We start from the raw sequence: 26,859 nt of genomic DNA, 5'->3' as shown, positions 1-26,859 counted from the left end.
ATCATCCCCACGGTATGTCTTATCAGCGAAACTGAAGAAGTGGCCAACGGAATTCCTGGTCGATGAAAGAAACCAGAAACTGCGTCTTGCTTGATAAAGTTTCCCGCGTAAACTAAAGGGAAGATCCAGCCATGTGCAGTGCAATACATACAATTATACACCAACTAAACTGCTACCGTACAATTGATTTGGTGCGAGTAACAAACAGCTTGACTAACATTTCTGCTGAAACTACAACCCTCTTTGAGAACATAAAGACTGGATGAATAATGTCAAAGACCTTATTGAATTTAAAACACAATACCGATACTGCAAACCTGCACTTTCACGTAGACTGAACCGCATATTGCTACAAACTTTTTGTTCGACTAAAAGAACGCCAATGTCGACAATAATTTTACCGATTAATTCTTGACAAGTCTCAGAAAAACAAAATAAATTTGAATACTTCCAAGAACGTCTCATTCCAATCCCTTTAAACTGCATTAACAAGGCAGGGCTTTGATCGAAAGAATTAGGCATGCAGTGGGAGCCAGTAGACTAAATAAGATGTGTTGATATCATTGGAATTTAAGTGCACGAACACTACGCCCTGCCAGGCAAGATAAGAACATTGCACGAGGCAGCCAACTCGACCTTTTCTCGACCACACTTCAACGATAAGTTGCAATTGCTACGGAGTGTTATCAAAACAACAGTGTAACCATAGTCTACGATATGATACCAACAATAGGGACTGATGGTATGGGAGTGTTGAATTACGACTGGAAGCAGAAAAGGGTTGATCACACAAGATCGTACAATAGCTACTGTTTCCAATTCACTTATAAGAATTAATTAAAGCAACAAATTCACCGTTAAGGACCGAGGCAATACAACAAAATAACATTAAAAAAACTATAGCTTGCAGGCACAACCAAGTATAAAACTCTTTGGGCTCTGTTTCTTCGATTTGAAACGAAAAATGTATGTTTCATTGTTGCTTATGAAAACGAGCATAACTTTCAGCATAGGTCCACGGTCGTTGCAACTTGTCGTAGCAAGACAAAGTTAAACCACCAGATAATTTGAACTTTCGCTCTGACGAAATTGGAAAAATAGTGAACAAGGTTACATCAGACAACGAAGAATTCCAATACAGAATTTTAAAAGGGAAAATCTTGTGAAAAGGAGAACAAAATTGCAGAATTGTTACGTTTTTTTTGTAATTTCCAAAGACCAGTATTCTCAATATTGGTGTATATCTCGACATATTATTATTATTATTATGCATACAACAAAAAGTGAAAATTTTGGCTCAATTGGTCATCGAAGTTGCAAAAAAACAATGAAATAAAAAAGACTCTTGTTGCACATTTGTGATGTGTGCTTTTAGATGCCTGAAAAAGAGTTCAGCAGCTCTTCATTGCTCATTACCAAGTAAGTTTTTAATGCTGACAACTATTTTGAGTAATTACCAAAAGTGCCTTTAACGAATACCTTCTGAAAAGTCAGAAGGACAAACTTCTATGCATTTTTAACCGCAGACGAACTGTCTGCAACTTTGCTGTTAAAAATTAATACCATACTTGACTATTATTTCATCTGTCAGCTTGTCCCAGCAATGATTAAAAACACCGGGCTTTCAACTGCGGTGGTGTTACGCTTTCTAGTTGGGTCATAGTCTAACTGTACACACCAGGGAATCGTCTCGTATGTGGTTTATTTCATACTTCACGGCTGCTGACAACCCGAAGCTACAAAAAGGGCTACATGGAAATTAAAAACTAACAAGACCCCACTATAGTTACCCTGGTATCTTTTTAAATGGAAACAGTTTTCTTTAAGATTTAGGAGTGCTTAAAGGGGCTGTAGTGTATAACTTTGTTTTTTTAACAGTTAAATTATTTTCAGTTTAATTATTTTAACCCTATACAGGCCTAACTATCGATATAAAGCCTAACAATAAAATCAACTTGAAATTTCATTTGAAAAGGTTGATGCGTTTTTGAAGTTCACCGAAAATCAGGGGCGATTATGTCCACACAGGAAGACTAGTCTTGCCCCCCAAAACCAGTCAAAGGGGGCGCGCTTTAGCGAACTGAGCGAAGTACACTATCCATATCGAGTAATATCGTCTTGGGGCAAGACTACACAGGCACTGGTAAGCGCAACATACAAAAACATGTAAAAAATAGTCGCTTCATACCGCACTTTTTTTAGCAATATTTTTATTCTTGAAAACATATTAGTCATCTAACGATGAGCTGCTTGAGCGGTCAGTTGATTTAAAACCTGCCATATCTCATAATTGATACACCCTTCAGACAGTACACACAAAAACTCGAGTAACACATTTCGTCTTACCGCGAGCTATAGCGTTTCACGCAGCGTAGGTTGATTGTAAACAGCCCGGGGCATGCGCCGCTCAGCGAAATGAACATGGAAATTAAAACGTCATTTCTAATTTTATAATCGGGGATAAATTGAAACCAGGCACGCGGCTTCAAAATAAGAATGAACGGGAACAAATCAACGCAGATAGACACTTATTTTTTTGCACTTCGATCAGTACAATTTGAAAGAACAATGAACGAACTGCAAAATGAATCGAACTCATGAAGTTGCAAGAGAAGAATGAAATTAAACACACGTGTTACACAAATGTGTGTGCTTTCAGATGCCTACAAAAATACTTAAGGCCTGAAGTCTTTTAATATTGCAGTTAGAAATTACTTCTTTCTCAACAAACTAGGTTACTTCAGAGGGAGTCGTTTATCACAATGTTGTTTACTACCAACAGCTCTCCATTGCTCGTTATCAAGTATATAAGATTGTATGCTAACAATTATTTTGAGTGATATAGTGTCCAGTGCCTTTAAGGGCATGCAAGGCCCGGATCGTTGTCACGGTCGGCACCTGTCACGGCTAAAAAAACCGCACCTCGTTTTGGCATTTTTTTTATTCAAATTAAATTTTGCTTCCACACCCTCGAGGGTTTCATTAGAACTAAATTGACTGGAAATTATACGATAATTCAGTTACTTTTATTTAAAGGTGTAATAAACCCCAGCCGCAGTTCAGACGTACTCTTGCTGATGAGGAGCACGTAATCCTGATGTTGGCAGGCAGACAATTTTTGCTCAACAAGCTTTCTTGCTCCGCTTATTAAAATATTAATATGGCAGAATTTAATAAAGTATCTTAATTTACGTCAAGGATGACGAATATTATTCTTGCTCTTCACTTATACCCCGTTGTGAGATACGCCCTGTGTACTGTACTTTTCCAGTCATGTGGGTAGTTAAACAGTCATACTACATGGGTGGGATTCGAACCCACGACCCAAGCCATTCTATAGGTCAGCTGTATTTTATGTATATGGACGAGAAGGAGAGATTCGCTGATCAGTGACAATGTTTTTGCAAAGTGCAGAGCCCTCGCCCACCTTCCCTGCACCCGCCAAAAAACCTGCCGGCGCCCCACTCTTACCTCCCTCAATACGATTTTTTTTTTAATGCGCATAAATTTCCCCCAAAGTTGTCATTTCCGCCGCCGCCCCACCCCCGTGGAAACATCTGATTACAACACGTATGATTTGAAGTAAGAGATATAACGGTTTCTTCCTTATTAAAAAAACAAAACAAGACACCACAATCAGATGATTGATTTGTGTTTAATTTCAAAACGAATCAATACAAAAATCATGGTGGGGGTACAATCAGGTATGTAGAGGTTTTGCTGATGATAGATAACAAGAACCCATTCACGATGACAATGCATTCTTGTTCCAAGGTGATTCTTAAACCGTGCTAAAACATAGGCCTTGGTGTTGAGGTTATCCTGATCATGGCATACTCAGCAATTGTTGATTTTCACTCCATTGAGTTTACATCATTGGATGAAGAACTCAACTGAATGGGGGAACATTCCTCCTAAACGAGGCTACTGTCTAAAGTTAATCCAAAACCTTTATAGGATCATGGGTGTATCATTCATAAGGTCAAATAAAGACGCCAACTTCCTTTCACCAAGTAAACACGATGGTGTCATCGATTATACTTCTCATTGTATTTATACAATTGGAACATTTTAAAGTCACGGGAAAATAGTGAGCAAACCCCAATGTACACTATTTTATACCGAGTTTTGGTTAAGCGAGATTCAAACCAAACGTTCTACTCACTTTCTCAAACACTATTAAGCAACAGTATTTCAAGTTTTCCCGTCTTAACCATCTTCCCACATCGTTCAACTGTATATATAAACGTTTGGTTTCGCCTTTAATACAGCCTACATTGTGCGCACCCTTTTAATTATTGCAAACAGTTGATTGTTATTGCTTCTCACCACCGCAGAGTTAAAAGGACGAAAAGTGGCCATCTGCTTATCTAATATCAGAAAAGCTAAAAGTAAGACTGAGTGTCGTTTTTCAATGAATTTTTCAACTTTTCTACTTTTTCTGCTATACCTGAAAACAATTTTTCAATTTTTCTGCTTTCAGAAAAGCATATTTTGCTTATTCCTCTTTACGGTGGCGGACGAAAGTGGCCACCTGCCTTTTCGCTATCAGAATAGAATAAATTAAAGTAAATTGAACGATTTTGACTATTTCATTTTCTCCTTTTCTGCCAACCTAAAAGTAGTTTTTACTCTGGTGCCCGAAAATTAGCCACCTGCTTTTCTCTTTTGAGAAAAGCAGACGGAATTGATCGAACGTTTTGACAACTGCGTCCCATACACAGAGAATGTTGATGTGCACTGTGTTCTATCATTGATACAGTAGGCCTACACTAGTTAATCGTCATGTTTGTGCATGATGCCGATGTGGCGGGCTCAGATGTCCGGGGTACTCAGAGATCCGGATTACCAAATACGGTAGTATTACGACATGTAACGCCTTCGCACATCACAGCAAGCGAAATTAGTCGACTTTAGTGCCGTGCTTAGTCGACTGACTGTTTCGTAGCTGTCATGGCGGCGTCTACAAGTAAATCGTGTGGTGAACGAGTGGAACGTCTGCGACAGTATTGCGAAAAAAGTGAATCACATAATAAAGTATTTGAGGAGCGGGAGTTACGAAGAAGGTTCATCTGAAAGCCAGAAGAGGGTTTTGGGTTGCCAGGCGAAAAAGCACTCGTGGATAACAAAAGAGGTCTCGAAGATTTATTCGCGGCGGTATAGGGAGGTACAGCAGAGCACCGGAGACACACGCCCGCAACGACAGCATGCTACATCATCCCGGAAAGCTTGGCACGCCCAAGTTTTGATCTAGCACCATTCTTTTAAGGGAAAAAAACTCGTTAAACCGTGAAAAGAACACCAGAAATAGTCGGTTAGATACAGACGATATATTTACAAGAATGCCACACGCGTTGTAATAACAGGTAGGTTCGAAAAGAACCAAAGTGAACCGACCGTGCGTTAATAAGCCATCTTGACTCCCATTCTAAATTGTGCTGCCTTTTGGAGGACACCGCGCTCGGAAAGTGCCGACGATATTCAAAGGGAATGGCCGGCGCAAAGACGCGAATTTGACAAACAACAGAGGATGAAACAATTAGCCAGATTTGTTTGGAGCTCGAAGGCCCCATGGCTTACGTTTGATTTTTGTTGATTGGGTTGTGTTTGTTTGATTGTTTGTAGGGGGGGGGGGGGTCATCGCATACGAATAGGTCTTCTTCGGACTTCGAAAGATTTATAAACAATGTAAGACTCCGAATTTACATAAAATTTACAGAAAATTCAATGCAGTGAAACTTCTGCTTGAAACGGAACCACTTGAGGGTGTTCTACAAGTAAGTCCATTCTAACGGAGGAATAAGCTAACCTTCACAACAGTGAAACCTTCTCTGTATACATATTATATACCTACAACACTCCGGAACTGTTTGTAAACATTTCTATGTAGGCCTACTTCTCCTTTGAAACTTTCGCGCGACAAAAGTACCGTAGGAATAGAGGCATGTGTGCAAGCAGCAGCAGTGCTAGACTTGTCAATCGGGATAGGGCGGGGGGGGGGGGGGGCGGTATGGTGGTGGGGGCAAGCTCAAGTAGAGGTACGCAGTGCAAACGGAGTGTCAGACTTCTAACTTTTGGGGGGAAGCTCAAATTTAACGAGACAAACATTGGTTTCTAATTTATTTTGTGCTGCTGAAAGAAGCATTTCAAGACTTATATCTAAACACTGTAAACAACAACTTTAACAAACACAAGGGTTATTCTTGAGCTTGTGGTAAAAACAACGTCGGCAATAACCGGGGGATACGGGCGTGAATGGAGGGGGGGGGGGGCACATCGGGGAGGCCAAACTATGTTAGGGGTACTTTCATTCCTATAGCACAGCTGTGTCGCCTCTATTCTTTTCTGTGGGTCAAGTTTGGGTATAGCGTACTGACTCATCATGCATATTCTTCATCGAATTGGCTCTAAACCAGTATTGACTTTTTTGTTGAGAAATTGGCCGTTCAGAACCGTCAGAATGGGAACAATTGCTTTAACTTGTTGGCCTAGGGCGACATGTATAGATCTTTTTCTTGCTAGATGACCTCATTAAGGTGCTACTCAATCCTTATGTAATTTAGTACCAAGGTTCCCTTGCACTTAACATGTTTAGTCTCTAGACATTGTACCTTCACCGTATGGCGAAGAAAGCCATGCGAGTCCATCACACAATGCCGAAATGAGGCCATAAGTGTTAAATATAGTATGGTCCCTCCTGTTGTGTTACTAAAGGCGATGGACACTATTGGTAATTGTCAAAGACCAGTCTTCCTGGTGCGAGATAATAACGGGGGAAAAACACACCCTTGACATACGAAGTTGTGTGCTTTCAGATGCTGGATTTCGAGACCTCAAATTCTAAATCTGCGGTCTCGAAATCAAATTCATGGAAAATTACTTCTTTCTCTACTTCTTTTTACGATGCGTTTAACGAGCAGTTTTTCGTATACCATGGTCTCTTCATGACTTGCTTTCCCATAGCAACATGTCAGTTTGCTCTATAGTAGTGTTATACAGTCATTTGACCAGTTCGGGATCATTGACCAGTTCGGAATCACTTCAACTTTGCAATAACCAAATAGTTATATCACTTCTCATTATTACCAATTTCTGTTGATAAATGTGAAGATTAACACCCATTAAACCAACAAACCCAAAATAAGGTGCCAAACATCATCAGCAAATAAATTATGGCTGTTTTCCTGAAGGTTGTCTGCGAAATTTATCATTTTTTTGTGTAAAAATGTTGGTTGAAAAACACTGTTAAAACTTCTTACCTTTAGAATTGGAGTGCCGGGGCAAAAAATATTTATGTAAAATGATAAATGTGTAAAAAAAATATTCCTGTAAATACTGTGCAGACACCTTGTTTTTTTGAGGAGACGAAGTTGCCAAAATCTTCTTTAGGGGGGCAACTTACCCTTGACCAGTTCGGGATCACTCATCATCTCATTGCGTCAAATGGTGCCGCACTAACTTACTAAGTATGGTAAAATCATACTACTGCAGTAGAAAGTTTATTCAGATGATTTTGAGAAACATTACTTCAACAAATTCTTTTAGATTTTTTTTTTTTTTGAGAAATTTAAACTTGGAGGGGTTGATAATGCTTTTTAGGTTCGCTTCACTTTTTCATTTGCCTTTGCTGTTGTTTTGTGGTTTTGTCACTGGGTTTTTGCGCTGCTATTGAAGTCACTTGCATGACATTCACTAAAGAAAGGAAGTCCAAGTCCATGCCAACACACCTCTGAAGTTTCGTGTCCTTGAGAGACAGTTTTATGAATGGGAGTATGGGTTTGCAATAAAGGGCACTCTACTGATTCAGAATAGATTCAACTGATCCTGAACTGGTCAAACAGGTGACAATACTTTTCTTAAAGCCTCTTCAAAAGAACTAACCTTTTTTTGTCAGTGAATACTTGGTGAGTTTTATGTCATGTTTAGGTAAACTGATAAACTTTTTTGTTTAAGATATCAAAGAGATTGCAACAAAAAACAATGTGAATTCAAAAAGTGATCCAGAACTGGTCAAACGACTGTATATGTCACTGTGGTCTGATAAATCCCCTAGCAGTCAGTGAATGCCCTTTTTATTAAGACATTTTCATTAGTTAATTTGCTCTTTATCTTTTAACAAATCAAATTGAATCTAAGTTGTACAATAATAAGGTTGTGCAATTCTTTTTAGGTACTTGCTCAAATGTTTCTCACAACGTAAGAATGATCTGATGTCGTTAAAAAGCATAGAGTTAGTCTGGTTCCGATGTGGTGAAACAATACACACCCTCTTTAGACTTGTGAACAAGTCATTCAATGTTTGTCGCGGTGATATTTTGAGGAGTCAAGGTAATCAAGAGTGATACACTCAGCTCTCCGCGATCGAAGACTGCTCTCGCGAGATCAGCAGTCTCTCGAGATCCTCGCAAGTGTCGCGAGAATCGCGGAGAGAGTAGGAATAACACTATCACCAGCTGGACAAACATTAAACGACTTGTCCACAAGTCTAATCCCTAACATAATAATCACGCAGGCAGTTCTTCAAATGTTGACCTTAATTTGACCCTACAAGTACAACTTACAGGTTTGCGTCTCCATGTGTACTCAAGTATTATTATGATATCCTTGTCAGCAAAATGATGATCCTAAGAAACAATTTCATATTTACGATTCTGGCCCTTTGGACTCCATTGAAATGTATTCTAAATATATATATATACCCATGGAGCTAGTTTATTTATCCATGGTATACCCTTTACTACCGTATGATATCGTGTCATTTGGGATACCATAAATCATCACAATACAACAGCTGTCGTATCGTCCTTAACTCTCTCCCTAATCGAAAACATATGGCGGGATGGAAAATACTTCAACAAATTGGGAGATCTGCAATCCGAACACTGAGTGAAGATGCCCGTTCTTGAACTTAACCTAGCAGGGAATCGATATTTGCTTAGCACAAAGTATCTTGCGTATAGTGATTTGGCAAAGTCATTTTACTTGTTCCAAACGAATTTAAAAGTTATTTTCTGCTGATAGATAAAGGTCTGTTTTTGACCTGAACTGAACCTTGAGATTTTAGTTTTAAATATCTATTTATGGATTCGAGAAAGTATAAATCAACTTTAATTGAAGGTAAACATCCACCAAGTGCCAATGAAAGTTGAAGATAAAGAGAAACTATTGAATTGCGTGCATTGTCCGTGTCATAATGTTCATTCTTTCTGAAGAAACAACTTCATCTGTCATGCATCAGTATCAATGTAAACTAATTTTGAATGGTTAAAAGCTATTTCTGCAATACTTTTTGTGTGCAAATATAGTCAGTTTTATTGTGCTTACGGTAAGCCTCATGAAATCGGGCCTTAATCAGCAGAGTGTGGGTTTCGAGTCCCCATCTTGACACTAATTGTGACCAAGACACTTGAATAGAACCATTATAGCTTTGTCCTTCGTATGTTCCGTGTGTTATGTTATCAATCGTTGCTCTATGGTTACAGGTTCCTATTCTATGGTAACGGCAAGGGGTTTGCTCTGGTGTTTCTGGCATGTTGGCTGCAGAAATATTGGACAGCACCGCTTTGCAAAAACCCTTAGCTATGTATCCTTACTTAAAAATAATGACTCCCCTGCTCCTTCACCAAAGAGTCAGTCACACACGCCCACCTCTTCTTCCACGTTCCTCAGACTCAGACACCATCAATCTTGGCTGACAGGAATGCATTTACAACCGTTTACCCTCTAGTGTAGTGTGGTCATGGTCACATGGTCACATGGTCACATGGTCACATCAACCGGACCATAGACTTCATGCGAGTCGTTAGTGGTTTGTCGCGGTGAGATAGTCGAGTCGTAGTTTCCGCTATCGAATACTGCTCTCGCGACATCACTGCTCTCGCACGAAGCTGCTGGCTGCCGACTCACATGACTGTATAAAGTATACATGTGACCAGTAGTCTCGCGGGGCTAGCAGTCTCGCGAGAATATCGCCAATCTCGCGGGAATTGCAGAGTTAAAGAGAACCAGAACGCTATCGCCGCGATTTAAATTTAACGACTTGTCCACAAGTCTAACCAGAACACTGCCAGGAGATCTTCGGATTGCGTGACTAGCCTCTGTTGTATCTTGTTTACACTTTCTACCGTAATGTGCCCGTGTGATTTGGGGTATGTACCCGATTACACCTACGCATTTACACCCCCAGGCACAGTCTCTTGTGGTCGTGTTTCTCAAACTTATTACTTACGGAGATTAGCTGAATCAAATATGATTTTGTTGGCGTAGAAACTGTTTAGTAAGTCGAGGGTTTGGGAGGCTCTCAAAAGAAAATATTGTTGAAAGTTTTGAAGTGTAATGCTGACGGGATCAACACTGATCATGCTGGTTTATGGTCTTGACCCGTACATAAACGAAATTGGCAATAAATAGTCGAAATTGGGGTTAATTTGTTTCGACATTTATCTTCCTTTTTCGGGGTGGGAGTGGTGGGATGAACAAGAACCGCGTCTTTGTATAGGGATGGTAGGCTAAAGCAATATTTGTCCAATGAATCCCGTGGGAATTTTTACCAATACTGACGTGATCTGTGACACCAAAATGTGGTTGGCATCCATGGTTAAAACATAAACAGAGAGTATAGTCTGTGAATGACTTTCCTTTTCTGTTCTGAAGTTGTGAAGTCTGCATTGAAAAACACCTATGTTTTTCTAGTTTCAAGGGTCACATTGCCTCCAGGCCCTACTGTATTGCCTGTTATTTCCCTTTTGAGAGCTATTCATGCATAAAATCACCTACCAGTGACCAAGAAACGCCTCTATATTATGTAGAGAAGGATAGTGTGGCATCATACTAGATGACTGTCCTTAACGTAAAAGCATTGTAGTTCTTAAGTTATGAAGACAGCACTGAAAAACACATGCATGATGTTCCTCTAGTTTAAAGTGCCACATTGCCTTCAAACCTATCAAAATCGTATTGCTATGTAATTACTCCCTATCCCATTAGAGAGCTGTCCAGGCATGAAATCACCAATCAGTAAACAAGAAACACCTCTCTATAATGTAGTGAAGGATAGGCCTAAAGCAATATTTGTGCACTGAATCTCGTGGGAATTTCTTCATATAATAACGTGATCTGTGACACTGCGTTTGATGGTCACATCACCGGAGCTGATTTACTTTCATCAACGTAAAAGTTCTGAAGTCAGAAAAACACGTGTGTTCTACTAGTGCCACACTCTGCATTCAAATCTCTCAACACTTTACTGCTTGTAATTGCTCCCTATGACATCCTTTTTAGAGAGCTGTCCATGCACAAAATCACCTACTGTGAACAAGAAACACCTCTTTATATAGTGAAGGATATGCCTAGAGCAGTATTTGGGCACTGAATCTCCTGGGAATTTCTACATAGAATGACGTGATCTTTGAGATCAAGTGTTTTTGGCATCCATGATCGCATCAATAACCCACAGTGCGGGCTGTGAGACGCAAAAAACACATTCTCAAAAATCTGTCCTTGTGGAGCAGACTTTTGTTCTTTTCTTTGTTCCTGCACTTAACAGTTTCCCTTAGACCTTTGTACACACAATTCCTAGTTGAGCACCCTGCAGGTCTTTACAAATTCAAAGTGGAGACCCTTTCCCATTTCGTTGTTTTGTCCTTGGGGTGTACTCCATGAGGTGTCGTGCCAATGGGAGACTTTTGGGACGCTTGGTGGCAGCAGACTTACCAGGTAAAATTCATTGTTCTTGGTCCTGTGCGCATGCTCAGAACCACGTAAACAATGGAAATTTACCTGGTAAGTCTGCTGCCACCTAGCGTTCCAAAGTCTCCCATTGCAGTTCTGAAGTTGTGAAGACTGTATTGAAAAACACGTGCCTTTTCTTTTTTTACCTTCAAATCTCTCAAAATTGTAGTGGTTGGAAGTGCTCTCTATCCTTTCCGAAAGTTGTTCTTGCACAGAAACATCTACCGGAGTGTTTTGTATAAATTCGTGAAAAGAGATTTAAACACAAGTTTCTTTCTTGTATTACAACGTATGGAACGGGGATCACCTCGGGAGTCGTAGTTTTAACCATAGCACTCGAAGCAGTCAATATTTGTATAAAAGAGGACTAGTCATAAGTTAGGACTATTTAGTGAAATCAACCCTGGCCCTGTGGCTCTTTCGTAAACTTGATGTAACAGGTTATGTTTTCAGAGCCTCAACTCTCACGCCCGCCCCAACGTTCTCGTGGTCGTTACAACCATCCGGAAGGAAGAAACACTCAAACATAACACCCGTTACTACGGTTCTGCATCCTTTTGCCACCATTGAGATTCATTTATTATATGGTGCTAATGGTTTTCAACGCTCTAGATGGAAAGCCCGTACTTACATCTTAGACATGATCAACATCTTTAAACCATCCTGCATTCTTTCATCTGACAGTGAAGATAATCGACAATCTCATAGTACTTGAGCGACAAATTATTCTCTGTTGCTGAACAACGCCTAAAGGAAAACCAGCTACCTTTCCACACCAGAATCTTACAAACCATTCAATCTGTCAACAACAAACAATTCTCTCAAAACACACCTTTCAAACTTTTAGCAGCAAATAACTCTCTCAAAACACACCTTATGTTTAAAATGTTGAATTTGCATCGGGGATGAAGAATATTCACTTTGGTTTTTACCCATATACACCGATGTAGCACTGTATACTCAGTACTTTACCGAGTTATGTGAACAGGCATATTACTCGGGTGGGATTCGAACCCACGACATTTGCAAATTCTAGACCACCGAGATTGCCCGGTAGCTAGAGGCAGTTCGAACCAAATGTTAAACAATATTTCTGAACGGCTTTTGTTGTTCCTTGTTCTCTTGTATCACTGCTTACAGTTTCGGTGCAGTGATCATTTTAAGCAAGGCGCGTGACGTGATAAACATCATCCTCTATTATTATATTGATTATGAATAGTATAACAAATCTCGTTGGAGATGTTTCTTCAAGTTATTGTGAACTCAACGGTTAGTTTTGGGATTCGAACCCACAACCTTGTGATTACAAGTCATGCAGTTCCACTTCCCAAGTCTGCACAAACTGTACAATCAATAAATCGATCACGACGTTCTTAATGGTGATGTTTGTAACCAGCAGATGCGATTTATCAACACTTTAATCTAAATATCAGGCAGTGAACAACAACGCCTTGAACCAAGTCTATATTAGACAAATTAACCTGGAAGCCCTCATCAACATGCAGCGCTCACAACAGCTCCTCAAGAATCTTCAAATCCCAATTGTTGAAACCATCGAGGATCTCACTGTCAGTCTCTCTCACACAACAGGTGATGCACATTGAGGAGATAGCTCACACATACTCCAGGTGATTAAGACAAACGCAATATTCCAAGAAAGAGAATGTTGAATATTTGCACAACCTTGAGATGTACTATAATTAATGTCTTATACGGTGTCAATCAAAAGTATGAGCAGAGGTGAAGCACTGATCATTAATGAGTGATGTGACATTCAAAAGTGGCGGGAACATGCCCGGCAGCGCAGACGAGATATCAACAAACAAACCGACGGCTAATTGCTGTGGTGGTGCTCAACACTTGAACGCGTTGTGAACTGATATAATCAAAACTCTGAAACCATCGAGCCGGGATCGAATTAAAGTGATCGAAGCTGCAACTGTTTCATGACTAATTGTCCGTTCGATTACCCTGAGATTCTCAATCAATAAGTTAACCAATGCAAGCGAAGCATGTATTAAGGTTTGATCGTGGTCCATTTGTCCATTTTCATTACGATTTGCCAAAGTGGTTTCTTTCTTGCAACTTCGGCTCCACTTTTTAACGCATGGTTTCCCAAAGTGATCTTCGCATAAAAGCTCCACAGGTGCCACAACGGGTATAGCAAGAAAACTTATGGTGACTAAGTCAACTTATGTGATAATGCAACTTTAGAATACTTCTTGAACCATAGGGCCTTGGTACAGGAGGCAACTTTCTGCAGGCAACCAACTGCAGTGAGGACCACTTTGGTAGCACGTGAGTAAATTTCTCAGGCAATGTCTTTCGATCTACATGAACATTTTGATTGTTAACCTTGCGTTGAAGTTGGTTGCTTTAGAACTTTTGAGTTAGCTGTGATGTGTGTTTCCCGCCATAGTTTTTCTGAGATGACGTCAATGCATCATCAGCTCTATTTTGGGGAATGTTCTTGTGACACGTTTTGTTTTGGCGCGGATCCTGTCGCGGGAGGACAGGAGTGCCAGCCAAGACTCGCTTTTCTTGTCAACAAGATCAACAACACATGCAATGAAGCTATTAGTCTGCTACAAGGAAAAAACAACACGCTATACAGGGGTGTTGGTTTCCAAACATCGCCATCATGGAAAGGGGTCTTGAAAAGGCACCAATCTGCAATCTCCCGGTCAGAATTGACCTGGACGTTCCTGTTCCCTCTGACCATTTCCGGTTAGGCTGACCCATTTCCGGTCAGGCTGACCCATTTCCGGTCAGGTTGACCCATTTCCGGTCAGGCTGACCCAGACAATTTGAATCTGAACCATTTCGACCGCCGCAAATGGTGAAAATGCAATTGAAGAAATATATCAAAATAAAACGATCTGTGACGGTGATAGTTACGTTGTTTCGAGAAAAAAATGAGCACTTTCCTTGAACTTGTAAGAAACAATGCCAGTCTTTAGCCTATATCAACAACGCAGCAGCTTGTATACGAAGGTAAAGTAAAAGAAGATTACACAGTACTTGCAAGGAGACACGTATGCAGTGCGGCGCTGACGCCAGTGATTTGTGTATAGGGGGAAACCCACGCACAGATCATGAATTGTTTATACAGCCGGTTTGAATGCATTCTTTAAACTCAGCTGTCCACCATTTCCTAATTCATAAAAATTACTTGACAAAATATCCCGAGGTCACTGACCCCCATGGGACCTGGATTTTGATTTTCTGTTGTTTTTGTGCATAAAGGGGAATATTCCCATGACAAATGGCTATTGATTTATGGGCGCCCCAACAAGTATCATGCCACTGGAGGAGGGTGACTCCAAGTAGAGGTCGGAGTAATGGTCCTTCGTGGACCACAAGAAATCAGATGCACATTTAGAGCACCGGTATGTCTTCCCACTTGTGTATCTCAACATAAGCATTTAATAACAAACCTGTGAAAATTTGTGCTAAATTGGTCGTCGAAGTTGCGAGATTATAGTGAATGAAAAAACACCCATGTCACACGAAGTTTTGTGCTGTAAGATGCTTGATTTCGAGACCTCGAAATCAAATTCGTGGAAAATTACTTCTTTCGTCACTTCAGAGGGAGCCGTTTCTCACAATGTTTTATACTATCAACCTCTCCCCATTACTCGTTACCAAGTAAGGTTTTATGCAAATAATTATTTTGAGTAATTGTCAATATTGTCCACTGCCTTTAAAGCTACACGCATTAAACGCAGATCTCGTGCATCTTTGTTCACAATATGTTTTGTTAAATACATATTATCCAATTGGTTTCCTTTACCACTTGATATTTAAATCAACTGTAACGTAAAGGGAATGTACACGTTTGTAACCACTCTTAAAATTAACTGCATGCAAGTATTTTGAGAATCATTTCACTTTGAAGTAATGTGGTTATGGAAGAATATATCAGTTTCCCCCAAAACTGTATCTGAGAAGCTTTTACTGACAGTATTTTATCTTATATTGTGTATTCCAATTACGGATTATTCTTCATGTGTGGACATAATCAGCGATATCTCAAAAACGTTTCACATCTTAGTTTTATTGATAGCATTATCTAGGGCAAATATAAATATAGGACCGAACCAATCAAACGGTTCCTGAACCAAATTAAGCAAATTAATTAAGTAAAACCAGTGGACACTGGTATAGTGGTTAAAGGCAGTGGACACTATTGGTAATTACTCAAAATAATTATTATCACAAAACCTTACTTGGTAACGAGTAATGGGGAGGGGTTGATAGTATAAAACATTGTAAGAAACGGCTCCCTCTGAAGTGACATACACCAAGTGACTAAGTGAGAAGACTTGTCTTTGACAGTTACCAATAATAGGGTCCAGTGTCTTTAAATAAAAAATGTTATTATCATACAGGTTTTCTCGATACAAATCATACATGACATACATGGTATTCCAGAGTAAGCTTTCATGAAAGAAGATGATCAGCATGGAGACACGTTTCTTCTTCACTTCCTCAAAAAACAGGCCAAACCTTTGACGGAGAGGTTGTATATGTAATTGAACTTATTGCAATCAATCAATGTTTCAATGATCACAAAAGTCAGCCCCATCGGTTCACATCAGAGGAAAGGCAAAGAGACAACATGATAGTACAAATAGACATACGGTGTGACAGCTAAGTATCTGGAACATTTTCACATGTTATTGAGATGACGATTGATCTTGACATCCCCCGTGGGCAGATTTTCCCTCAGCAATGACGTCACCATTACTGACGTCACAGTCGCCATTGCATTTATGAGGAGCACAGGCGAGAGGACTATTCCTTACTTCAAACTAAAAGCTCCGTAAGTTTTCAAGAAACACTGTCATAGAACATAAGACTAGCCTGTTATATTATATGAAACATTTCATAGAAGGACGCCTGTAAAGACGTGTTTATTGTCGAACCTTTCAATTTATTGTCATAATTTGGTTGAATTTGTATCAGCGAGGTCGTCTCACATCACAAGGCTACGGACGGCCACTTCAAGTAGGTGAGGGCATCACTAAACTGGTTTGGGTTGTCGACCCAAATCAACTGTCACTAGGGGGCACATTGCCACCTACCTTTGGAGTTAAACAGCTCCCCATTACTCGTTACCAAGACTGGTTTTATGCTAAGAATTTTTTTGAGATCAGTAGTGTCCACTGCCTTTTAAATGTTTTGAAACCACCATTTTGTTTCTTTCCAACGTTCTTCAGTGAGTAACCAATCTTCCCAAATTTATGTCGATACGCCAACATTTTTTTCTCGAAAAGACCTGTGCGCGGGCCAGCAATCAAAATTGCAGCCGTTGAGTCTGGTCTGTTTACCTCAACTTTCAAATTTGAAGAGCATAATGTGTGATTTACAACCCACTTTAATGTGTCTTGGAGACTATGCCAGAATGTTGAATGCATATAAAAGGGCTTCATGCTTTTGAAGCATTTTATTATATCAACTAGAGGGAGAAATTACCACTTTCTCACAACGTTTTTATATTATCAACAACTCTTCACTGCTCGTTACCAAGTAAGGTTTTTATGCTAGACTTTGGGACGCTAGGGGGCAGCAGACTTACCAGGTAAATTTCCATTGTTTACGTAGTTCTGAGCATGCGCACATTACCGAGAACAATGGATTTTACCTAGTAAGTAAGTCCGCTGCCACCAAGCGTCCTAGTGTCCAGTGCATCGAATTGCTGTTTAGGCTGTGTGAATAATCTGGAGTAACCTACCATACACAGTGCCCGTCAAAACAGCGCGCTGACAACATGGAATTTACAACTACCCATTCCAGCATGCGGGTATAGAAGTTATTTATGGTAGTAATATCGGGAGATTTATAAGTTTTTCCCTCCAGCTTTCACCTCAAGCTTTTTTATTACGGCTGTTTTGTTGGTTCACTCGACACGGCACGCGCTGTGGTGCATTAGTGATTTATGACAGCAATGTGGCTGCATAGACACTGGAGGGAATTGCTCATCCCCCGTCACGCCAGAAACCAAAACATGCAACAACAAACTTGTGGTCCTAGTAGGCAAAGTAAACATTTGGGTTTTTTGGAACCGCACTGTTGTTTTAGCCCTAAAATATCAGGCCCGATACTTCACGCAGGCAATGAAGGTGCCCTAGAAATGCTTCATTAGAAATTTACAATTTCCTCATAGGGTACCCTTTTCCCCATAGGGTGCGCGTTGGTGCCTTTTCCCTTTCGATAACAAAACACAAAGGCCTCCATTGTATAGATATATTAATTAATTCCAGAGGCTTACACCGGGCATCTCACTATGTACAATTTCAAAGATATGAAAACAACAAGCACAATATTTATCACACTTACCTAATGTTGGGTCATATTCGTTGATAAAACGTCTTGTTATAAATTTAACTGTCAGGGCTGAAAGAAAAAAGAAAACAAAATATTACACTGGATGATTGGGGCCAAAGAGTGACTTGAAACTGGACATCTGACCACGAGTTATCAGAACCCTTCCCAATAGGGACTGCCTTCAGCCTAAGGTCAAATGGACAGACAGGGCAACCTTAATAAATCCCGAATAAAATCACGTTTGGTCAATAAAAAGTAATTAATCATAACAAGTTAACTCGACCCAGCAATTCAGCGTCACGTTTTCAGTATCAAATGATAAACGGGGAAAATACTTTACAATAGTCACGTTTGAAGGCATGTACACCGTCCCCCGTTTTGACAAAATTAACATTAATTTTTATTTGTAAAACTTCCGAAATAACTAAAAAGATTTCGGAGGGTGACATTAAGCTTGTCGACTTATTGACGTCACCCGACTTATTGAAGTAATATAAACGCGAGCTGTTGATAGTATAAAACATTGTGAGAAACGGCTCCCTCTGAAGTAGCATAGATTTTGAGAAAGAGATAATTTCTCACTAAAATAATAAAATACTTTTAGCTAGAAGTCTTTTATTCCTATCTGAAAGCACACAAATTCGTCCAACAAGGGTGTTTTTTCTGTCATTCTTTTTCGCAACTTCGATGACCAATTGAGCCCAAATTTTCACAGGCTTGTTATTATGGTTATGATGGGATACACCAAGTGAGAACACTGGTCTTTGACAATTACCAAACGTGTACCTTCCCTTTAAAGATGGTAATGGTATAGCAAGTATTTGAAATTGTTTCATCCAAAATGCCCCCGTTGAAATCAATTAAAGTCGACACATTTGAATCTTCAGGCAACTTTTCGAAGTTGCTGTGCTGTCATTTTGAACGCTGCCACCAATACAATACAGCCAGAGATGTTGTTGGTCCGATGTCACCATTATAGGCTTAAACGTCACCTTGCTAAAAGCGGAGGAATTAGACGTTCTTGATAAGACGGCAGGTTTGTTGTTGTTTTCTCAACAAGTAGACATCGTTTTCAGCTGAAACTGTCACACTGACTCATTCTATTTTTGATAACTTTGCCTATAAATCATTATTGCACTGACAAACACCAAGCGATGACCCTATACCTTTAAGCATTTGAGACAACTGTAAACAAATTGGATTAACAAAATCCCGCTAAGGTTATCGAATATCTTTTACCATTCTACAGCTTTTATTGTCACGGACAATTAGAAGTAATTGAAACCACCGATTCAAATGAGGGCAGCCATGCAAACTTCTGATCTAAAATGTTTTTACTTACACTGAAGTGACGTCAAATGCGGCTACTGGCCAGCTATGCAAGTCAAACTGCAAGTTTAACGGGACTTCACACCTTTGCTAACTGTCAAAGACCAGTATTCTTATGCATAACATAACACATTTGTGAACATTTTGGCTCAATTGGCAACCGAAGTTGACAGAAAGGACACCCTTTTTGCACATTTTGTTTTGGTAATAAAAGGCTTCAGGCCCGAAATCTTTTATTTGAGTAAGAAGTTATCTCTTTTTCAAAAAACTACGTTTACTTCAGAGGGAGCCGTTTCTCACAATGTTTTATACTATCAACATCTCTCCATTGCGTGTTACAAAGTAAGTGTTTAAAAATTACCAATAAAGCCTGTCCCTTCCCATTGTTGATAAACAAACCACCCCGATGGACGGTCGAATCAGACGTTGTTACTAAATTCTTTAATATTGAACATTTTATCTGAAACATTGTTACAATTTCTTTTCGCTTTGCATTTATGGCTTCCCAGGGCAATGGTTGCAGTGTTTCTCCGAACGTTTAAGATAATACACACAAAATAACACTCCATGTGTGCCTTCACCCTTTTTGTTCCCTAACACTTCTCGAAATGAGAATGACTTCATTTCAACACGGACTTCATGCTCATAGTCAAAACCCATTCAAAAAACCTCCGCAACCTTTCACCCGCAAGAGCAATCCAATTTATTTCGACCGTAAATGTTGAACCATTATTGAATTGAACAAACAAACCCAAAATGACCCAATTTCGGTCGCACCAAAGTGTCATTTAACAACCGATAATGACACCGTTGTAAAAGAGCTGTTGCAAACTTTGGTTTTCGCTTGGGCATAACACCGACTTTTATTAGAGTAATTATTTTGATTAATGACGTTAACTTGAGCGAACAACAGAGGTTGTCGGCAAACATAAAGGCAATTCTGTTATGCCACCTAAGGTTTTCAAAGTGGGAAAACGCCAATAAAAAAGCAGGTGGTCTAGAAAAAATTCCTGCACGCAACGTTTGGGTGTGCAGCCAAATATTATGTTTTGACACTCTTTTGAAACCCCTTAGAAGCAAAAACAAAAACAAAGAGCAGCTCTTGGCTTTAAAGACACTGTAAACTATTGGTAACTACTCAAAATAATTATAAGGTAAGGAGTTGAGCTGTTGATAGTATAAAACATTTAGAGAAACAGCTCCATCTGAAGTAACGTAGTTTTCGTGAAAGAAGTAATTTTCCACTAAAAAATGTTTGAATTTGATTTCGAGACATTATAATTAGATTTTGAGGTATTGAATTCAAGCATCTAAAAGCACACAACTTCAGTGTGATTTCTTCCATTATTATCTCACAACTTCGACGACCAATTATTGAGCTCAAATTGTCACAGGTTTGTTATTTTGTGCATATGCTGAGATACATCAAGTGAAAATACTGGTCTTTGAGTTTGACAATTACCAATAGTGTCCAGTGTTTTTAAATCGACGCGGATACCCACTGCTCTAACAAAGGACTCGAACTGCCTCTAGCTACCGGGCTGGCTCCTAGTCTAGTGGTATAACATCTGATCTAGCATGGCAAGGTCGTGGGTTCGAAATCCACCATGATGTTGTTGATTTTAATTTCACAGTTAATAGTAGTACGCGTGAAAGTATGGAGTAAAGAGTGCTTAAAATACAAGATAAAATTCATAGAGCAAGGGGAAAACACCCAAATAACATCTGAGTTCTAAGTAGGATTTAAAATTGTGCATGGTGGAAATACGATATAGAAAGGGATGCGGTAACACCATGTAAATGACTATCTCATCTGGGTTCTAGTAATCTTCTCCACCCATAATTGGGCAGGAACGCATAAAGAGTAACTGTCACACCTTCAGAATTTGTTTGTTGGGATACAAACGGGTGTTAATAATGTGGCTTTATTTCTTAAGGTCGTCTATTGTTAGTGCATACCTCTGTCAAGATACAGCACATAACCGTTTTAAGGCTACAATAGTATGTATAATTATTTCCCCACAAATCCCTTGTTACCCAAAACAGACGTTCATACGTTTTACGATGATTGAATGCAGAATAAAGACATATACATGTATGTTAGCTTATATTGCTGTTTGCATATTTTGTTTCCTTCAATTTTGAGTTAAAGTTATGGGGAATGTAAGTTTAAGACCAGCAAGAAATATCCTGCAGCAGACAGCCATAAGCAACGTGTCCTATCTGTGTTAGATCTTCGTGAGCAACAAAACCCCATTTCAGGAACGCTATTATGAACGTGGTTTAGGTATACCGTGTTGGTAAACCAGTGTTTTGTTCATGTTTTTTTGCTCATTAAAACGTGTTTGCTCTGGACCACTTAGCTACTTGGTGTCATCAGCGACTGTCAACAAGAGCAGTCTTGGAATGTGCTAACAATGAAGAGAGCGGCTTGGGAATGTAGGTGATGAAAAGACATCGTCCGTGGTCCCAGGCACAGGTTAAAATTAGAAGACGTTTTGAGAGGTAAACACTGGAGTGGATGAAGTCCAGGTGATGATGGGGTTTTTGAGAGTGGGTTGATGCCGAGGGTTGTAACAACAATTCGAAGGTTAATCTCAGACCGTGAATTTTAACCGTAACAAATTATGTAAATAAACAAATAGAAAATGTTTAAAGAACAACAGTTTGAAAGCCACTGATATAGCAGTTATCTCAATGTTATAGTTTGAAAACCACTGATATAGCAGTTATCTCAATGTTATTTAAAGACAGGGGACACTATTGGTAATTACTTAAAATAATTATTAGCATAAAACCGTACTCTTGCTAACGAGTAATGGGGAGATTTTGGTAGTATAAAACATTGTGAAAAAGGCTCCCTCTGAAATGACGAATATATGTATGTTGTTCATTTGGTGGTTTTAATATTGTGTACCCATGAATGATTGTGGCTGTACGGAGCAGACTGATGGTACGGAGTGTAAAAAATATACTTTGCTTCTTCTTCTTCCGGATTGTCTTCCCAATATGAGTAACTCTGCAAAGCTCCTCCCAACAAGGCAATGTAAACGCCAAGTTGGCAACAGCCAATCTCTCTCATAAACAGTTTGGTTTGGTTATGAATTGAAGCAAAGACGCAAATACTTATTGGTGAAATAAGCGGTTAGCTTGGCCAGTTTCGAACCCAAAACCTTGTAATTTCAAGTCATAGTCAAAAACAACTTTATAGACGTCAATAAAAACGATGCAAACTGTTTATGAATCTCATGTTTTACTTTCGATTTGAGCATAGAGTAAGGACACAGGTACGACTGTCTTGTTAACGTTTTGCACCAGAGGAGATCCTGAAACAACAATCCAAAAGCTTGGGCTTTGCTTGGGTAGTCAATCCTGGGTTCTCAGAGGGCTATAAAAGCAGGGATTTACACATTATACCAATATTTAGGAGTACGGTGATGACTACATGTGTTGTGCGAATGCCTAGGGGTGCATGTAAAAGTACAATTTCAACGCGTGGGCACCAGACACAATGCTTAAAGTACAAACTCGTCTGGGTACATGACAAAAGGTATAACAATCAATGGTTGTTCAACATTTCTGCTATTATTTGTCAAAAGTCTGCATTGTGTATTGTTCACTGCCTACGGATTGAAAGATGAAGGTTTACCTTTTCAGGAACACACATTTTTTTTAACGGAGCACACCCAGGTCTTTGTGGGCTAAAACAGACTTTCAGACGCTCTCCCTGTGTACGGTCTAACAATCGATTCGGCATCGGACGATCATTAGTCCGACATCGACAGTCGTCACGAAAAATAATTATGGATGTCATTAAAGCAGTACAAACGGTGTCCGTATACAACACACGGTACAGAATTTCATCGCTTTCACCTCTAAGGTTCAAAATAAAAACAGATTCGGTCAATTCTTACTCTTTGCATTTTCCAACAACTGAAAAAGTTGATGGGAGTGCGGAGAGCAATTTTGTTACATACAATTTGACACTGTCGTAGTGCTTTTGAAGGGGATTTGTTTTATCTAACTAAAAAAGGGAATCCTTAAAAAGAAAGTCAGGACATTTTTGAGGATGGTAATTCTATACTACAAATAGAAATTGCGGACGGGACCGGTAAGGGGGAACAGATCAGCGACCGTATATTCATTAGATTGTATATCACACCATAGAGCAAGATGATCACACTCACACAGTATACATCTTTTCTTAGTCTACCTTGCAGCCCCATTAAATACTCTGTGCTTCGTTTTCCCTCAGGAGTAGGCCAATGGCATTATTTAGAATCAGAAGGAGTCTGCAGGGAATCGATGCTAATAATGGGGCTAGGGTAAATCCGTAGATTGGTTGAAGATGAAGCTCTATCCTTCTTTGTAGTTCTACCATTTTACTCGTGCATTCAGCTTTAGTTGGGACACTGTTTGAGGTAGGGATGGTGGGGGGGGGGGGGACCAAGTAAGGGGCTCTGTGGGCCTAATCATGAGTACAGAGCCCCAGTTACTGGGTCTAGAGTTTGGATAATACCCCATAGAACTCATCGTTTTACTAATTGTCTCCGTGAAGAGGAACGAACCAGTCATTTATACCCCTCTATATAGGAGTAGGGGTGGGGCGACAAATTCAGCCCGCATCTCCCATAAGGACGTGCACAACATTGCTTGGTAAAGATTGGATCATATAAATGTTCTCAGATTTGCACATATGAAGGTGGTAATGGTGTGGAAAACATCCCCGGAAATATTTTTGCCCGAAATAATATAAAGTTTTTTTGCCCCACAATTTCTTGAGACTCAAATTTCAGAGACTAATTGAGCCGAAGTAAGTGTTTACATGTTTGTTATTTCATGTAGCATGTTATGCTGGGTTACATCCTCATACAGCAAGATGGTCAGTCAGATACTGGTCTTTGATTTTGACATTTTACCAATGTCAGATAGTGATATTATAATAATATTAAATAAGACTTTTAACTAAATCTCAAAATTGGGGGCATCCTTATTCACATCAAACACCAATTTCATGAATTAAACAAAGTTAATTCCTTGTCCTTACCTGATTTGCCAACCCCGAGACTACCAAGCAGAGCGATTTTATATTCCGGGACAATCATCCCCGAGGCTCCGCTGCTCCGATTCCTGACGGGACGATATGACATTTTTCACCCACGGACTCCCCCTCCGTGGCCCGCTAGAAGCTCTTTCTCCCGTTCAAGATCAACCTCGCGCACGATGAGGAACGACTTCAATATATCCTTGCTCAGTATGTACAAGACGAAATAAATGCTCCAGAGAAAGGGATTGGGAAATTCCCGAACCGTAGATCTGTTGAGAACATTACATACATCACATCCACGTCCAGCAGACTTGTAAGGATTTAACTTTACAATCACATACACATTATAACTTCACTAGAAGTTGCTCAAGCACATTTTGAGGGTCAGTCTAGAGTAAGAGTGTACACTGTGCTTATAAACAGCTGCATAAATGTAGAGAAAACTCTCAACTCCTGTCCGTGTATTGATCCAAAAGACGTCAAATTCCACACAAATTACCTGGCATAATTGTGAGAATGGTTGTTCCAGCAGCAAAAACTTGCGGTAGCATGTGTCCACTGTCTGCAGCCAGTCAGTACCGGCAAAATGACTACACTACTCCCGGGGATTAACTGGCAGTTTGACCCAAGAACACTGGTCGTATTTTAATTGTGCATCACACACGGACGGTATACTGTTGTGCTATACACTGCCACAATGGGTCGGTGCTTAGCTGCGAATGTACACGACTCTGTTTGCGCACCCACGGGCAACAAACGCTGAGTGGATTAAAAAGCAGTAGTCTACCCGAAATAATCACAATACAATCACAAAACCTGTGTGTGCATAATCAAGGGTTGAGTTGTGGTAAAAATGCCACGGTGTCCAAGGAATAAACATGGGACTGCTGCTCTCATGTCTAAAAGATTTTTTAAAATATTTACTCTATAAAATGCATATCAGGCTGGGTCGTGTAATAAATATATTCACGGCTTCATCATCTGTTAACAATTTGGTGTCCTCCAAAAATAATTGTAAACTTGCATTGTCTTATATAAAAATAATTACCATCAGTGTAAATAATAAACGGTTGCCTTGAATAAAACAGCGTGGTTGTGTTGTTTCAATGGTGTACCACTGAGCTGGCACAACTTGATTATTCATGCTCCTTGCTCAATGCTACAACCAGAACCAATGCAGAAATTTAAGAGTTTGTTGCTCACCAACAAACCCCCCTATGAGCTCAAATGAAATGACCGGGCGCGAGGCAGTCGTACGTCTATGAACGCGTCACTCGGTAACAAAGTGGACTGCACCATTCTCTTAAGGGGGGTTTGTTGAACAGACCTGAATAATCCAAACTTATCCCTCTCTCCCAGCCTCAGTTAGCTTTACTCAGTGAAGTTGGCGTCTACTTGTGAGGTTGTGAGATAACATTGACTAGCTGTGTTTGCACTATTTCATGGTTACCCATCATCTATTAGTTTGTACACAATACTGATATAAATTACTTGATCAAACCGGAAAACCAAGTTTTGGTTGAAGTTTACTTTTCGAAGTTTACTTATAATTTATCATAAGTTATCAATACTTAAATCAACCCGCAATATTTAGTTCCGCATAATTAATCATATTCACACAGTGGTTCTTTTTTCTCTTTCTTTTCTGGTTAAAATATATTTTTATAGACACAAAGTATGAGAAAACCTCAAATATGTTGAGGATTTTTCGCAGGATGTACGAATCATTTCGAAATTTGTATTTTTACCTGTAGTTAACCTCTAGTTTAAAATAATTTTCCAGCCAGTGAGTGTTGAGCTAGCTGCCCTCCAAACAGCTGCCCACATCACGAGTGACTGAATGTTTCACTGTTGCCCCGGTGAGCAGTCCCTAAAGGAGCTAGACAGTCTGGTCACACATTGGTATCATTTAACCGAAGTTTAACGGCAGAGGAAATTATCAAAATAATATTAGCATAAAACCTTTACTTGGTAACGAGTAATTGAGAGTTGAAAACAATGTGAGAAAAGTAACTTTCTACGAATTTGATTTCGAAACCTCGGAATTAGATTTTGAGGTCTCTGCATCTGTTGAGATACACCAAATGAGAAAACTGGTCTTTGACAATTACCAATAGTGTCCAGTGTCTTTAATCTGAGACATACGCATATTTTATTAGAGGGGGCGGGGTCGCAAGTGAGGCATGGACCTTTTTTGAGAGGGGGGGTCATATTGGCCTATCCAACCATTCGTTTATGCATGTTTGATCTCATGAGAGGCAAGAGGGCTTCTGAGTATGGGGGTGGGGGAGGGCTACCTCTCCAAATCCCCCCCCCCCAATCTGGGAGCATTGAGTAGGATGCTGGGATCTATAGTAAGGCCATCACTGCTTTTCGTGGAACCAACGTGACGCCGCTTATAAAACCCAAAGTCTGAAAGATGA

At 39.8% G+C, this 26,859-nt stretch overlaps 1 protein-coding gene across 1 annotated transcript in view; it reads right to left on the bottom strand.

The window, feature by feature from the left end:
• LOC139942089 (ras-like protein family member 12) overlaps positions 1-25,357 on the bottom strand; it is a 32,140-nt gene extending 6,783 nt beyond the window's left edge. Inside the window, exons 1-2 of the mRNA XM_071938780.1 lie at positions 24,437-25,357; positions 18,073-18,129 (exon numbers count right to left, since the gene is read on the bottom strand). Of these exons, the coding sequence (XP_071794881.1) occupies positions 18,073-18,129; positions 24,437-24,539 (160 nt within the window). The 5' untranslated portion in view covers positions 24,540-25,357. The remainder of the gene's footprint in view (positions 1-18,072; positions 18,130-24,436) is intronic.
• Positions 25,358-26,859: the final 1,502 nt, after the last annotated feature.

The sequence above is a fragment of the Asterias amurensis genome, chromosome 9 (assembly GCF_032118995.1).
Source record: "Asterias amurensis chromosome 9, ASM3211899v1".
NCBI classification, from domain to species: Eukaryota; Metazoa; Echinodermata; class Asteroidea; order Forcipulatida; family Asteriidae; genus Asterias; species Asterias amurensis.
Note: the sequence above shows the minus strand (reverse complement) of the source record. Positions and strands in the feature narration are given on the sequence as shown.